The 17,885-nt window shown below is 41.0% G+C and overlaps 1 protein-coding gene across 1 annotated transcript in view; it reads right to left on the bottom strand.

Annotated features, from left to right (window-relative positions):
* Positions 1-5,023: 5,023 nt before the first annotated feature.
* The window catches only part of C5H10orf67 (chromosome 5 C10orf67 homolog), a 95,098-nt gene continuing 82,236 nt past the window's right edge, over positions 5,024-17,885 (bottom strand). Inside the window, exon 16 of the mRNA XM_075827555.1 lies at positions 5,024-5,288. Within this exon, the coding sequence (XP_075683670.1) occupies positions 5,185-5,288 (104 nt within the window). The 3' untranslated portion in view covers positions 5,024-5,184. The remainder of the gene's footprint in view (positions 5,289-17,885) is intronic.

The raw sequence follows: 17,885 nt of genomic DNA, 5'->3' as shown, positions 1-17,885 counted from the left end.
GATGATTAATGTTTGTCCTGCTATAAAAAATATATAGGGACCTCTAGTGGTGGGGTAGTATATGCACAGTTAGTATCCTAGTTATCTGTTTACTGAGAGGCCACCAAAATCCCACCCATAACAACAAACATTGATCTTCCCTAATAGCTATTACGAGTGTCAGACAGACAGTAAGGTTGACAAGGCCCCTCTCCTTCTGAAGTCTGCATTGCAAGAGGAGTCAAATGCCCTACTCGACTGTTGGGACATTGGGCACTTCCATGACCAAAGATAATTGCCAATGATAAACTGAATCTAAATTTAGACTTTTGGTCTTGAGGGCAGCTATTATTTGGACTAGACCAATATCTGACAGGTCAGGATCGGAAGTCTGAAGCAGAAGAAGAGTCAAATGCCCTACTGGACTGTTGGGGCTTTGGGCACTTTCATGACCAAAGATAATTGCCAATGTTGAACTGAATCCAAATATAGACTTTTGGATTTGGGGGCAGCCGTTTTTTGGACTACACCAATATCTCAAATGTCTGGCAACAAAGCACTTTTTGGGTATTGGTTTAGCAGTAAGAATGCACAGTATATTTAGAATTATCCTAATTATTAGTTCCTATATGGGGTGGTTATTATTACACTTGATATTTAGAGATGTGATAGGAATGTATAGGAATTTTGGCAACCCTTTAATGAATTCTTTTAAAGCAGTCACCATTGCATGGAAAATACGTTATATCTCCTGGATGGAATTCAGAAGGTGGCATTATATTATTGGGATTGGATTCTGAAAGAGATATGTACACGCACCACTGGCCAATAATATAATACATGTGTACAGTAACATGTATGGCCAAATAGTCATGGGCCTATTTGTTTATGTCAAGCTGATGAACCAAGAAAGGTTATCAAACTTGGGGCTATTCAGTTCAGAAACAAGACGCTTCAGGGTTGATCTAATTACAATGTACAAATATATAATTCGACAATACAGAGATCTTTCTAATGATCTTTTTACACCTAGGCATGTAACAAGGACAAGGGGGCATCCTCTACGTCTAGAGGATAAAAAGGTTTCACCATCATCGTAGACAGGGATTCTTTACTGTAAGAGCGGTGAAACTATGGAACTCTTTGCCACAGGATGTTGTGATGGTTGATTCATTGAACAAGTTCAAGAAGGGCCTTGATGCCTTTCTTGGAAAATATAATATTAAAGGTTAGGAGTACTAAATTCTGGAAATGGGATGTTGATCCAGGGATTTATCCTGATCTTATCAAAGACTGGCAAATTAAAAGGGGCTTTCTACTTTTAGACAGCACTTCGTGAAATTCCATTTTGAGCATGATTCCTGCTTGGACATGGATCTTTAGGTGGTGACTATGAATGTCGAACGTCAGTCAAATAAATATCAGAACATCCTCCTCAGTGGAGGAACCATTATAGCCTGGATGGCAACCACGTGATTGGGGAGTATTCCCAGCTAAGGGAGTCCAATAATCAGCAATAAGGAGGAGACACAAGGCAGTGAAAACTTGGACCAAATATTATAGTGCTCATCCGCATATCTGCAAACCACATGTATGTAAAGATATTTCTTAAACACTATAGCTCATGCACATGGTCATATAATTACTCCCTGCATGAGCGATATATTTAGCGCCAATGATGGGATTGGATCCTGTCCTAGCCTTGGAGATCAGGAACACCTTTCACAAAAAAAGGTATTGTGAAAGGCTTTACTGATCTCCCAGGATGGGATCCGATCCCATCATTGGCGCTACATATACAACTCATGCATGGAGCCGTTATACAGCGGTATCCATAAGCCATAACATTAACAACTAGTCACCAAGAATAATGTATAAATTCTCTGACTGATGGATCTGATGACACCATTTTGCTTCCATATATGAAACTATTATTGCTGTGTCAGCTCATCATCAGAAATTACCGTCACATCTATGGCCACCTTTATATATGCAAGAAAGGGATTGCCCTGGGCTTCTTAACCAACTACTTGCATAAGAAATACAGTCGTTGCACTTATTGCTGCTGGGAGCTTTGGATAGGCTTAGGCCTGACAGATCCCAACGCTGGTGAAAACCTTATCTATAACCGGTTTTGGGCCTCATTTATGAAAAAAAGAAATTAGGGTGTTATCCTTGGCACCCAATATGATCGCTACTTTATTTTTCTAATTTGTGCTGGTAAAATAAAAGCAGTGATCTGATTGGTTGCTAATGGAATGAAGCTAATAAGTGATGTACATTCTGATGACATACCATATGTTCGGGTAAAATATCGTTGTCAATATATTCTATGTAGTTTATGAATTTTATTTTGCTACATTTCATTAGGATCTTCCCTTCTACAAACTGTTGGAAAACGTACCTAAATTGTGTATAATAAAGAATAGTGAATTTTGTATTATATATTTCTAAGTATGTGTTGTTTTCCTTTGGCCTTTTTTAGTGCTGGTGGACTTGCAGGAAAAATAAAATGGTATTCAGGTGGGCATTAAGAGCCAGGCTTTAAAACTTACCTAACCTTTCAGGTGACTTTTTAGAATAAGCTGTCATATGTGTGTACATGAGGATTAACACTATTTCTGGCCGTTACATGACTTGTATTCTGCACTTTTTTTTTTAGCAGTTTTCCCCTCTGCAGCCTCTATCTCTAATTTTCAGTTTTCTCTGAGCTAGTGGGCAGAGCCCAACGGCTATCATGTCTTCTTCTCACTGCAAACATAGAAGAGGAGAATCCTGCTCTCCTATCTCTATATATCTCATATACTGAAGCTGCAGTAGCATGGAGAAGATTATACAGCAGTAATGAGAAGTGTAGCTGAGGAACCAGCACTGGGACGTATCTGTGTCTCTCTCTGTTTCCCTCTGCTCCTGCTACTTCCTCCTCCTCCCTTCTTTATAGACTTCTATAGGCAGCTGTTACCTTATTCCTCAGTGAGATGATAGTCTGTTTGTCTTGAGGAGACGTATTTAGCAGCAAATTCAGAGTGAGTGAAGGGGGAGAGGAGACTGATAAGCGGCGAAAGGGAATTTTTCATAAATAAGATATATTACAAAGTTTCTTATATTCGCTTAGTTTGTTGAAAAGTTAGTGTTAGTGACCATTTAAGGATTGGCCTGTCAGTTCAGGGGGATAACTGGGAGGAAGAAGGAGGAGCTGCAATTGGCTGATCATTGCTCGGTCTATACTAACCTTCTAATTCATGGCAGGGCATAATGAGATAAGTGGTCCGCTATATCAGCACTTAAGTGCAGTGCTGGTGACCTGGTGTACGCAAACTCTTCTTGGAAGTCAATGTGATTTGTTTGTTTTTTGTTTTAGAGAGAGTCAGGACCTTATCTAAATGTTCACGTTTTAGGTATTCTTTAAGTACAGACAAATGGTAGACTTTCCATTAATAATATTTAAAATATATTCATAAAAACTTCATAGAAAGTGTAATTTTAATGAGAGGATTACAAAAAACTGAATGTACATTTTTTATTTTTTTTATTGGGCTGTTATTAGACAATATGTATAAAGCAGATTTAAAAGCATTGGTTAAAAAGATTTCTTCTTCCCTCTCATCAGTCTAGGTTTAAAGGTATGTTCACACGGAGGAATTTTGTGACGGATTCTGACAAAAAATTCCGCCTCCCATTCATTTTAATCAGAGTCAGACGCTCTGATTATTTCAGCTAGCGGGAAAAAGTAGCTTCCTGCTCGATCTTCGGGCGGATTCCACCCGTATCTCCCATTGATGTCAATTGGAGGGAGGAATCTTCCTGTCGTCGACAGGAATAAATCCACAGCGGATTTTGTAGCGGGACCCGCCACGCAAACTCCGCCATGTGAACTATCCCTAAGTGTGTTGACTGACATCTATGGCCTTTCCATGTGCACAATATAAACCTGTTGATTGGTGTGCACATACAGAATCAGTTTTTGAGGTATATACCATATAGCAGAGGCCCTCAACCTTCTGTAGGTCACAAATCCCTTTCAAATATGACAGGTGATGTTGAGCCACTCTAAATATTAAAATGTAAAAGTCTATCAAAGCTATAATCCCGTGATAACTCTAACCATAGTTTTAACTACCAGTGATATACGGTAGTTTAAATTAGTAACCCATTTTTTTAAATATATTTTTAAATAGGGAACCTTTTATTTATAAGATCTTCAATACAAATATTCCATGCAATTTTGAAAAAAAAAAAAAAATGTACAAAAAAATATAAAACGAATTAAATAAATAAATAAATTAGCCTAATGTTTTTATACAGATTAGGTAGATATAGTTTTGGAATTACTAGTACACACACGGTCTTATCCATGGACTGTGTCTGTTATTGCAGAGTTGCAGTGAATGGAGCTGAACTACAATACCAAAAACAGCACGAAAAAGGATGCAGTTTTTAAAAAACAAAAACAAAAGTAGACCCTTTTTTTCTAATCCACAACAACCTCTTTAGTCTGGATTCACACACAGCGTTTACTCACGTTTATTGTTGTGTTTTTCCTGTCCCCCCCCCCCCCCCTAAAACGCTGTGGCCAGATGTTACTTTAAAGCCTGTGGTAAAACATGAGTAAGCCTACATTCACAGCATTTTGGTTTGTGGCCTTTTTGGGGGCCAGTGGCATTTTTTACAAAATCCAGTATACTCTAGGTATGGCATTTTCATTGGCGTTTTTCCATAGACATTTTTTAGGACTTTAAAACTCCAGGAAAAACGGCTGTAAAAAATGACACTAAATAAAAAAACTCTACAAAAAGTATAAAATATATATATAAATATATACATGCGTTTCATTGCGCAGAAAAAGTGTGTGAAGCAGGCCTTAATCCATGTGTACCAGCCCTCTACATTCAAAGGTAGAAAATTTAGGACAAAATTGGCCAAAAAGGACTAATCCAAAAAGTTCAAAGATAAAGTTCAAGATAAATTGAACATGTCATTCTAACCATATTATTAAATGAAAGAAAATATAATATCCGAGTCAAATAGCAATGCCACACAGATATATCATACAGCACCTACATTTTTATTCTTTTTAATCATTTCCATTTCTATATTTTTGAGACAATTCACAGCAGACATTTTTTTTTTTAAAGTTTTAAAAATCAAACACAAGTTAGTGACTGTCCACATTTACCAAAACAGGGACATTCTCGAATGGATTTGCTACACATGCTTGACTTGATTTTCCTTAATTCTGTCAGGAGGTGGAGGCGGCAGAGGAGGAACTCCCCCGAGATCTTCTTCAGTGTCTGAAACCACCTGCAATTCTAAAATAATACACAGCAGTTACATTTTTATTGCCACGGAATAATCCAACTGTCAATCTTCTTGCTCTGGGCCCCGTCATTCTATCTGATTAGTAAAATCCCTTGTTGTGAAGGTTTTATCTCGACATGCTCTCTCTGCATGCCTTAGTACCAACTAAAAGGATTAACGATTTACACACTGACCAAAAATAAAAGCCGAGTCAATGACGGTTTCCTAACAGAAACTAATCCGTAATAACAGTGTTATGATTGTCATTGGGGTCTTATTAGCACAGAGGTCTTATGTTAAGTATTTGCATGTGGAACAATCGCATTTCTTGAATGATTCCACACGGGTTGACTGTTTTATTTGCTGTGTGGCTTTGATGCACTAGGAGTATAGGAATATCAAGTTCTTAATATGCTTATATTTCCATTGTATGTCCAAGAAATAAGAGGTTAATCCTCATTTTGATTGATCACATATATAATTTGTTCCTTTATACCTCTGTGATCATCTATACAGCCTCCGATGAGCAGCACAGGCACAGACTTTATGTAAAGAGACATGTATTCCAAATTGTTTCAAGCTTATAAACCCTCATCAGTGCATGCCATGGAAACCATGGCTTCAGTGGTGTATGGCATAGTGACAGTCAACGGTAAAGTTATCTCTTACTGTGTTTGCAGCACTGGGGTTGTCGGGCTTTATGGTTCCTATTTTCCTGCTTACCCTTACAACTTTGTAAATATGTTACATTACTTATCTCATGCTAATCCTGAGTTACAGCCTGCATTATACTTCAGAGCTGCACTCACAATTCTGCAGGGTTCAGAGCTGAAATCTCAGTGTTCCTTGCTGGCTCAATGTCTGCATAGATTGAGCTTTCTCTGTTAATTCGAAATATGGGAAGTGCAGTCTTTACAGCAGGCACTGTACAGTGTCATCACGAAAATAAACAGAAGGGGCAACTCAGAACCGGACAGCAGGGGCGGGGGAAGGGAGCATCTTTCGGGTATATAGTTATGTTTGTTATTTTACTGTAGCCAGTTTTGGGAAACACTTAGGTAATCCTGGAAAGACCCTTTAAAGAATTACTAATGATATTTTTGCAAAAAGGGGGACAACGCTCACCCAGTAGGTCAATATATGCATTATTAATGCAACTCAGTTGGAACCTGGGACACTCTTTTGTATTCTAAATAGTTTCAAGCTGCAAAATTCGTAGATTTATTAATTGAACACAAAGTACTTCTGCTGGCAGTTCAGCCGAATACTATGACCTGCCAGCAGAAGCACGGTGTGTTCAATTAATAAACCCTTGAATTTTTCATCAACAGAGTGTGTGGAGTATTAGTATACATTATATTTGAGGGGTTGGGAACCCACTACCTGCACCTCAGAAGAACCGGTGTGCCGTGCTTTATCTTATATTGAAACCTAAGACATTCCAAGTCAAGTGTGGCAGCCTGATTAGTCCAATGCCACCCCTGTGCACACATGGCATTTATCAAGACGTCTTCAGGGTCTGTAGGCATTTAACATTTTAATGTAGCGGGGACAATGGCACCTATAGTGTTTCACCATAAATGGCATGAGAAAAGGGTTCTCCGGGATAAGATTAAAAAGTTCATTTTTTTTCCCCAAAACAGCGCTATTCTTGTCTATGGGCTGCATCTGGTATTGCAGCTTTTCCCCATTCTCTTGAATGGGGATTATCTGCAATACCAGACACAGACCATAGAAAAGAGTGGCGCTGTTTGCGGGGAAAAAGGTGAATTTTTTCTAATCTTGGATAACCCTTTTAAATACTAGACCCAATGCCAAATACAGCACCAATATCTTGGTCCATGCCTAATGTTAGTGCGGTGGAGAGGGAATCTAGAACTTGGGTAAATTCTGGGGAAAAAAAAGGTTTAAAGAAAAATCCTAGTGGTCTTAGGTTCCCTGGAGAATGGAGTGAGCATATGTCAGTATATGGACTGCACTAATAGTTACCTGCCATGGTAGACTATCCTTTATTTGTATAGAAGTCATTGTATAGAAGACTATGGTAGTTTTAGCTGGGAGAATGCTCAAGAAACTACCATTATTTCACTGCAGTCCAAATTCTTACAAATGGTCAGTAACCAGGCGTAAAAACCTTTGATGAATTCTGTCCGAGTTTGGTCTATTGACTTAACATTGAGGGACAATAAGTCAGCGTCTAGACATGTCTCTTGCTGTGATCAACAGTAATTGTCCAATGAATGGAGAGAAAAAAGGAAATATAAATGTATATAGCAGATACAAAAAAAAAAATTTAAAAATGATTAAAATGTACTGCCTAAACTACATGAAGCCCAATACAGCAACAGAAAGATACAAACCATATGGAAAAAAAAATGGCTACAAAATGTCATATTTTTGCTGGTGCAATACTATAGATTAAAGGGTGAACTGTCACAGCAGGATACTACATTTTAAGGGATTCTCCCTTCTTATAAAGTGATGGCAAATCGTTAGGATATGTCATCATTTTCTGATTGGTGGGGGTCCGACCACTGGGAACACCACCGATCCAGAGAATGAGGGGGCAGCAGTAAAGCTTTAGCCCTGTGTCCCCTTCAATGTTCGTCCGCTTGAATAGAGCCGTGCTGCAATTCCCTGTGTAGCGGGCGGCCGAGAGGTGGGAGCGCTGCTGTACAGAGAGAGAAAATTATAGGGCCCAATCACAAAACCCAGGATCGGTGGGGGTCCCAGCAGTAGGACCCCCACTGTTCGATAAGTAATGGCTTATCCTAGCAATATGTCATTACTTTATGAGATGGTAATAAGGCATCATGCACACTGCAAAACAAGGATCTTAGTGGCATCTGTTGTTGTCCGAATGTGTGCATGGCCCTATAGAAATGAATGGTTCAGTGTGCTATCCACAAAAAAAAAAAAAGACACATGGAAAACAAAAAAACTGCGGTAGTGTGCATGAGTCCTAACCCTTTAATAAGGGGTCATTCTCCCCCAAGACTCAGGAGTTCCTGCCCCCGCTAAAGGCAAAAACTGGGGTTCAGAGAATTGGAGCCCTGAGTCCTTACATGCGCTACATGCAAACAAATAATATCTCGTGATATCTATCCATCCATCTATCTATCTATCTATCTAATCTTTAAACTATGATTTTACACAGCCAATAACTTAACAGGTCAATCTATAACTTTTTCAAAGTAGTTGAATACATTCAATTATAATAATTCTGGAATATACCAATATAAGGTACAACTGTTTTCAATGAAAAAGTCCACAGCTTCCTACAAAACTTTTATATATGCCCCAGTAGAATTATTAAAATAAATTAAAAAATCTCACCAACAGAAGACTAATGACATTTCACAGGTAATGCAATTTACCAAGAAACACTTCCATGTTTTCTGGGCTAACAATGTGAATTTTTGTAAACTACTATAAATTGCAATTCAAAAGCTCTGATCTAACCATCCCCAATCATTTTTTATACGGATCAAATGAATGCAGATACTCCCATTTGGGAGGGGCAACATGACATTTCGTTTGACTCTTCTAAACAGGTCACGGACCTTTCACAGACCCTTAGGGAGTAGGAGGGAGTTCTTTGCTAAAGCGTGTAACCAAATCAAACCAATGGTTACCTCTTTTCAATGCCCACTGGAATGGTCTGCACAATGCCATTCACATAGCAGCACAGTGACTTTGAAAGAATGGTCAGCCTATATGTTATTCTCCTCCAGCCAGCAGAGTTCTTATAATAGCTGTCTGTCCAACAAGAGCTCCGACTTCTATAAAAGTCGAAATATACATAACATAAGACTCAATGATAAGTATGGAGTCTTCAAGAAGTTATTGGGGATGATATAATGCAAAGATTTTGCTCCTTACGAGGTTCCTTGTGGCTTTGTCTAAATCTGAAGACACAAAGACACAACAAGACTGCCCTGGAGATGACCTATTGCTTTCAAGTTGCTTAAGCACATCAGAAATTCCATTGTTAGGGTTGATTAATTGAAACTGATAAGTTACCATGAATAAAGATTGTTTTTCTGTTTAATGTGGTGGGACTGATTTGGTAAATGCTCATTCATGTAGCTATGCAATGCAGCATATGGACGAAATGCATTCAGTATTGCAAACATATACAATTTATTATGCTTGTATGGCCACGGCCAAAAGCCTTTTCTGCTTTTAATGGTGAAGTGTGAATAAAAACCTCCATTTAAAGAGTCACTAGTATCATTACATGGGACGACAATGTATGCTTGACTGTGTCTGCGTCCATATGAATAAGGGACAGGGAAAGGGTGGACACACACAAAAAAAAAACAAGCCTTAAAAATACGTGTCAACAGAACGGCTCTTGTGTATTTTAATACATCAGATCAGACAAAGCAAATGTAAGTCAATGGTTGGCTGCTTAAAAAGTGACCATATTTAGCGATTCTCGTGTCAGATGTCAGATTAGTCTGATTATCTCATCATTTACTTGAAAGCAAACAATGAAAGTGGGTGCTGACATCATGTCCACTATTATATATTTCTAAAATTATTCCCTTTAACTAGATTTGTGATTTCGAGAGTCAGTCTCCCACTGGGTGACCACTGTTGGAATCGGAAAAATCTACATTTGGCCCAAATAATTTCTCTTGACTACACGTAGTTGATGCTACTATATACTGTGTATCATAAAGTAACAGCGCACTCATAAGAATAAATAATCTGAATATTGTAGAATGGACACATAGTATGGCCTCATGCACATGGCTGTGCTCGCATTTTCGGTCCGTTCTCCCATACAATGTATGGGAGCACGGTCCGTAAAAAGCAAAAGATATCCTGTCTGTTGCGGCGGCTTTCTACATTTTAGGGTGTAAAGTTTGGCCAAACACTAGTGATTTTTGTTGACCATAACAGATTTTGACCCCTTTTTGTCGGCGGTTGGCCTTTTTTTGGTGACACGAAAGACCATGTTAGACACCACACCAAATGTGTGTAAAATGCTTAAAAAAATCAGTATTGGATATTTCTGGTAATTGTTGGGTCCAGTAGTTGGCAATCCTTGGAAAGGTATTTGGGCCAAAGGATAGATCTGCACCAATCAATAGAAGTCCAGGCCAGGTCACAGATCAAGACAGTGATCAATGGGTGATGTCATTGTCGTAACCTTCACAGACCAACCGTCAATGACAAGTCTTTTCCGGAAAATGCCATCTGAAATCCCTAGTGTACGGCCACCTTAAATTTGTAACTGACAATTATTGGTGTGATCACAAATGAAAGTGATCATACATGCTAAACATTTTGTTTATTGGATGACCAATTGTTTGAATGGTGAAAGTATATTTGTATTCAGAAAAAATTTGCTAAACTATCATGTATTTCTATTCTTGAAAAACCCCATTAAACATCGCAAAAATATGAACGTGTAAAGCCAGCACAAGAAAATTGAGTCGCAACCAATATGGCTTCCAATACAGCTCTTAAAGAAGTTGCTACCCACATTTCTCAGAGATAGATGTAATTAATATAACTGGTGAGTGGTGATTATATCAAGCATTACTAATTGGCAGCAGTTTTATCAAATTCATGAAATAGATTTGTAGGGTCCATGGCCGCGGACCATCGGGATTACCCCACCCATGATGGCCGCAGACCGCCGGGATTACTCACCCCCGACGGCCGCAGCCATGGATCTGTGAGCGCTGGCCCGCATCTCCTCCCCAGGAGACGACAACGCTCACTTCCGCTCCAGTCCGCTGTGTCCTGTAGGGTGCCCTTAAAGGGCCAGCACATGCGCATGGAAGTTATCATTAATTAGCCCATGATCACCCTGGACTATAAGAAGGGCCCTGCCCTTTTTTTCATTGCCTGAGCGTTGTTGTGTTTTCCTATGTTAGTCTTGCAAATGGTCCCTTAGTGTTATTCTGTTCCTGTGCCCTGCTACCTGTACCCTGTATCCCGTGCTATTTCTTCCTGTGCCTTAAACCTGTTGGAGTCAAGTTGTGCCACCAGTTCCACCTGCTGTGTTACACCACGTCTGGTGTCTCCTGTCAAGGTTCCATCGGTGCCTAGCCCTTGCTACTGTCTGAACCACTACAGGTACCCTTGTGCTTGGACTATTTATATATTGACTTGGTACTCTGTTGGCCAGCTGCTATCCCGCTACGGCGGTACGTCCCAGTGGGTCCATATACCCACAGATTGTGACAAGAATTGTCAATTCATAGGTCAAGGTAAAAAATTATAAGTAGCACAGCTTTCTGCAGAGAATACAGTTGGAAGAAGGTGAGAGTTGTGTTATAAATACAATGGTGGTTGTAAAAATATAAAAAAAACAACCTATTCATGTAGTAACAACTTTACATGGTATTCGCCATTTTGAAGCCAGTGTAGAGCTATGCACAGTGTAGTAGTACACTCCACTATAGTGCTCTTGGGTATAGACCATGGATGCCTGGTTGGTGACCCAACACTCCAAACAATAAATCAGGCTGTTCTTGCCCATCAAAGTCTGAAAGTTAAGTGACAGCTCCATATGTATAAGAGTGTGAAAATCCCATTAGAATGGCAGGCCCATGAAAAGTTGAAGCTAAATAACAAACCAACAAACACAACTACCATAGCTCCCCAACCGTCCTGGATCCGGTAGGACAGTCCCGGTATATCACCGATGTCCCGCCATCTCGGGCGGTCTGCAAAATGTCCCGCTGGGCGCCGCAGCTGTATCAAAACAGCTTATCGCTGCTGACAGGCGCCGTGCATGCCAGATGACTGCAGCAGCGATCAGCTTCAGAAGAAGGCAGGAGTCTTGCGGCGGTGTTCTGACTGGGATCGATGCTGGCTCGGGAGTGGACCAGTCCAGTCTCCTGACCTGTCATCTGACCTCACCGGTCAGGTGACAGGTCAGGTGACTGGACTGCTCCACTCCTGGGCCAGCATCAACACCAGTGAGAACGCTGCTGCAAGACCTCCTGCCTTCTTCTGACGGTGAGTGACGTCAAAGCAGAGCGGAGAGTTGCAGCAGTAGGCTACCTCTACCCCTCTCCGCTCTGGTGGCATTGTGGCACAAAGTTTAAGGGGGTTGTGTGGCACTATGTACAAGGGGGAGGGGGGTTGTGTGGCACTATGTACAAGGGGGAAGGGTGGTTGTGTGGCACTATGTACAAGGGGGAGGTGGTTGTGTGGCGCTATGTACAAAAGGGGGATGTGTGTGGCGCTATGTACAAGAGGGGGCTGTGTGTGGCGCTATCTACAGAGGGGCCGTGTGTGACGCTATGTACAGGGGGGCTGCGTGTGGCGCTATCTACAGAGGGGCCGTGTGGCGTTATCTACAGAGGGGGCGTGTGTGGCGCTATGTACAGGGGGGCTGCGTGTGGCGCTATGTACAGGGGGGCTGTGTGGAGCTATCTACAGGGGGGCTGTGTGTGGAGCTATCTACAGGTCTACAGGGGGGCTTTGTTGAGCTATCTACAGGGGGCTGTGTGTGGCGCTATCTTCAGGGGGGCTGTGTGTGTAGATATCTACAGGGGGCTGTGTGTGGAGCTATCTACAGGGGGCTTTGTGTGGAGCTATCTACAGGGGGGGGGCTGTGTGTGGTGCTATGTACAGGGGACTGTGTGTGGAGCGATCTACAAGGGGGCTCTGGTGGATGATTTTTCCATTGACCGGTCGCAGAGTTACACAACTGGGAAAAAAAATCCACATCATGTAACTCTGCTACCTGTCAATTGAAAAGTCATCAACCACAGGGTCTCCTTCTTGACTTTCATTGTTCTCAGCCTTTTGGTTTGTCTTGCAGCTGCTGCCGTGATGAGCAAATGATATACCCAAGTAAGGTAAAGTAACACAAAGACGACATAACCTGATCCATAATATTGGTGATATCCAAAGTTGTTTTTTTTTGTAAGTCTTGAGATCCGCAGTGAGAATGTGATCTTGTTATTTGAAGAAGGATCTGGCCGTGATTTGATGTGTTGATGCGGGATATTGGTCGTGGTTAGGGGCGTGGCTTAAAATGTCCCTCTTTTACGAATTCAAAAGTTGGGAGGTATGCAACTACCACCCTACCCGTGCTCTATGTTCTGCTAACAATCTAAGACCAACATCAACCGTAATCCGATCCTCCTATAATCCGATCCTTCCACTCACGTCTCCAAAACTTTCTGCTGCATCAGTTCTCCAGAATAGTACTCAGAACCAGGATATGCCATGAATGGCCAATAGATGCGGGTCCGACAGTGAGCTACGCTGTTTCTGAGGCTCCTGATTTTTGGGAACAGCAAAGCTCGCCGTGCTATGCTTTTTCCATAACTCCTATTTACTTCCCTGGGAGTTCCGGAAACAGCGTAGCTCAGCGAGCACGGCTGTATCCGTACTGCCGACCACCTTGACAAGTCAGTGGCCATCGAGTTGCAGGAGCAAGAGAAGACAGGACAGGGATCAGGGGCCCTGTTCTAGAGATAGTTGCAGATCTCAGAGGTGGGACCCTCATCTATTAGACATTTATGGCATATCCTGTTGATATGCCATAAATGTGCATGATGGCTAAACCCATTTGAAGGACCAAGCATTGTTTTTTGTTTTTATATACAGTAGTTGCATTCCAAGAGCCCTAGCTTTTTCATTTTTCAATCGACGCAGCTGTATGGGATCTTGTTTTTTGCAAGATGAGTTGTATTTTTCAATGGCACCATTTGGAGTACATATAATTTATTGATTAACTTTTATTAACTTATTTTTTCGGGTGGAGAATGAAAAAAAAAAAAAACACCCATTGTCTTTATTCGATGGATCAGTACAATTACAGCGATACCAAATATGTATGTTTTTTTTTCATTTTACTAATTTTTTCACAATAAAAACACTATAAAAATAATATGATTTGGGGCGCCGCATTCAAAGAGTCAGAACTTTTTTATTTTTATGTCAATGTAACCGTATGTGGGCTTGTTTTTTTGCAAGACCACATGTAGTGTTCATTGGTACCATTGTGGGGTACATGGGACTTATTGATTGATCCTATTATTCTTTTGGCACGGGGGAATTAAAAAAAAAAAGGAATTCTACTGTTGTCTTTTGAGTTTCTTTCATACAGCGGTTAAAATAAGGTGTTAACTTTATTTTTTGGGATGTTACCATTGCAGTAATTTTTTTTACACTTTTTACAAAATATAACCATTGTTTAAGGATTTTTTTTCTTTTAATAAACGTTATCTTATTTTAGTTTAGGATTTTTTTTTGTCCAACTAGGTGACTTCACAAATCGATCACTGATGATAATGTTTTGGTATTCTTAGTATGTCCAAGCATTACTGCCTGTCAGTGTCAGAGGCACAGCACAATAGGCATACAGTCATGGCAGGCCTGGAGGCCTTTGTTCCCAGCTGCAGTGGCAATCCATCGGTAGCCCACGATCACATTCGTAGGCCGCCGATGGGTGAAAGAGAGAGCCCGCTCATTCTGTGAAACCACTTAAATGCCGCGATCGCTATTGACTACGCCATTTAAGGGGTTAAACAGCCTGGATCAGAATGGCGTACAAGTATGTCATTCTGCAGCTACTAACCCCTGCAGATGATGTACATGTACATCATTCTGCATTAAGGGGTAAATTATATTTTCTAGGTTAAAGGGGCTATCCAGTTTAGAAGACACATTTTCATATGCTCTATTAGGGAATTCTGATTTAATAAAGGGGAGTCCCCTGTTCAGGATCTTCATCTCTTGAATTGGAGAGCGGTTACAAAGAGTGTCTCTCGCTCTGGAGGACTGTCCTGTATTACACAGACAACCAATGGATTTGATTGGTCACTGTGTAATGCTTCATTTATCCCGTGGTGGTGCTGCAGGGAAATGAACTACTTACTTTCTCCAAAGATTACAGCTGATCGCTTTGTTAAGGGACGCTTCTAAAGGTCCTTCTACACAGGCCAATTATCGGGCAACCGAGTGTTCATAGAACGCTCGTTCCCGATAATTGCCTGTAGAAACAGGGCAACAATCAGCCGATGAACAAGCAATTGCTCATTCACCGGCTGATTGTATTGTTTTAAATGCCTTAAATATTATCGTGGTCGGCAGCACATCTCCCTGTGTAATCAGGGAAATGCGCTGCCGACATGATAATAATGTATGGGGATGAGTGATCGTAGTAACGAGCGCTCGTCCTCATACTAGCTTCTTGTGAAAGGAGCAAATGAGCACCGATCAATGAGCAGTCTCGTTGATCGGCGCTCGTGTACACAGCCCATGTCGGGCCGTGTAAAAGTACCTTAACAAGTTGAGATTGTCTAAAGCGGGAAACCCCTTTAATGGCTAATGAATACCGTAGATGTATTCGTCTATCTTATTCCAACCCATTTAAAATAGTAGAATAGAACAAACATATTTTGAAGCAATGATAACTGTCCAGTGTGACCACTGCCCCTCCACACACACAGACATTATCAGAGGGAATGTGTTAAGAAAGAGAAAACAATGTAATCTGCTAAAATGATATGTGTGACTTCTGTGCATCAGATACTGGTGTTTGAGCTTTCTTCTACTGACAAACAAGTAAAGGATCACTGTTACTATAAGAGCTTTATCTTTAGGATTCGTGTCTTTTCAGCTCATTAAGAAGGGTCTTAATGATTACTATGTCAATAAAGCCAAATTACAGGACTGTGAGAAAGGTCTTCCTGAGTACATAGATTCAAGTGAAGTTTGTTAAACAGTTATCCAGCAAACCCCAATCCCTAAGAGGAGGATTCCTACAGGACTAACCATGGAATAGATTTATAGCGACATCAAAATTCACTATTCTGCATCTTTGGCTAAGTGGCTGTACTGATATTATTGGACTACTACTGAGGATGTACATACAGGGCAATGGAGTCTTCCTACGTAACTGCATTCCTGGTTGTACCATGTCCACTAGGTTGTTTTCGTTCTATGCACATTGTCATAATTGATCTAGTTGCCTGCGACATTACAGTGCATGAGTGCCTTTAAATTTTCTATCATCTCTGCCCTGATTACATAAGGACTCTACACAGAAGGAAGTCACATAAATCCATGTACTTAATAAAAGTTGTATGATACTTTCTTTGAAGAGCACATTGGCAACGCAAAATGAATATATTGTACCATGAACAAATGCAATCTGAGGCAGTTTGACAATGGAATAAATAATAGTTATATACTGGTTTTCATATAAAGACAGGATGTCAACTATAAGGTACCATATTACATCTACGCTTTGTACGGAGCCGTAAAGTAGGGGACCAATAGTAGTGTGTGCCTTTGATCTGACTGTACCTCCGTATGCCTGTAATTTCATTGGGAGGCATAGAGAGTTTGTTGGATTTCATATGACAAAAAAAAAGTCTCTTCCGCCACCCCCTTGGCAACTTATCTTTACGCGACCCATCAATGCAGCACTAGCAGCAAGGAGACTTGCTAGAATCATAAAAGATAAAATGCACAAGCCTCAAGACATACTTTTGTAGCACGATAGGCTTAGATACAGCGGCTCAGCACTCACCAAATAATGGGCACATACCAGTTTTACACAGTGATAAGTGAATACAGTACAGTTACATCCAGTGACTCACAGGTGATGTCTTCTCTAACTGGAGTCATAATGTCTCTTTTATTCTCTATCCGAGACCAGACCACCATGACGACTTCTCCTAGCCAGGACTCGTCTCTGCACACAAACTCACCATCTTGCTTCTATCTTCAATGCCTCAGGGCCCCCTACACAGTACTAGTGCCCCCTGTTGTGCCCCACACAGTATTAATGCACCTTTTTGTGCCCAACGAAGTAATAGTGCCTCTACACAGTTGGGGTATGCTCACACGGCCTATTTTCGGCCGTTTTTCAGCCCGCAAACACCCCAAAAATCTGAAGCAGAACGGCGTTCTGTTCCGACGGAGCGTTTTTCGCTGCGTTTTTTACGCGTAAAAAAATGGCCGCGAAAAATAAGTGCAGGACACTTCTTGGGACGTTTTTGGAGCAGTTTTCCATAGACTCTAGTGAAAAAAGCTCCAAAAACATCCGTAAAAAACGCCACGAAAATCGCGAGTGGCACAAAAAAAGTCTGAAAATCAGGAGCTGTATTCTCTTGAAAACAGCTCCGTATTTTGAGACGTTTTTGACTCTGCGTGTGAACATACCCTTAGGGTATGTTCACACGCAGTGACCAAAAACGTCTGAAAATATGGAGCTGTTTTCAAGAAAAAAAATAGCTCTTGATTTTCAGAAGTTTTTTGTGCCACTCGCGATTTTCGCTGCCTTTTTCACGGCCATTTTTTACGCGTAAAAAAACACCGCGAAAAACGCTCCGTCGGAACAGAACGCAGTTTTCCCATTGAAATCAATGGGCAGATGTTTGAAGGCGTCCTGCTTCCGATTTTTCGGCCGTTTTTCGGGCGTCGACGGCCCGAAAAATGGCCGAAAATAGGCCGTGTGAACATACCCTAATAATTCCCCCATTGCGCCCAGTAAAAAATAATAATGTCTACATTGTGCCCCACCGTAATAGAGCCCCATTGTGCCCAAAACCATAATACCCCCTAAAGTGATAACTGCCCTCTTTGTAACCACTCTACAAATTAGTAATGCCCCC

This window comes from Rhinoderma darwinii, chromosome 5 (assembly GCF_050947455.1).
Source record: "Rhinoderma darwinii isolate aRhiDar2 chromosome 5, aRhiDar2.hap1, whole genome shotgun sequence".
In the NCBI taxonomy this organism is placed as follows: domain Eukaryota; kingdom Metazoa; phylum Chordata; class Amphibia; order Anura; family Rhinodermatidae; genus Rhinoderma; species Rhinoderma darwinii.
Note: the sequence above shows the minus strand (reverse complement) of the source record. Positions and strands in the feature narration are given on the sequence as shown.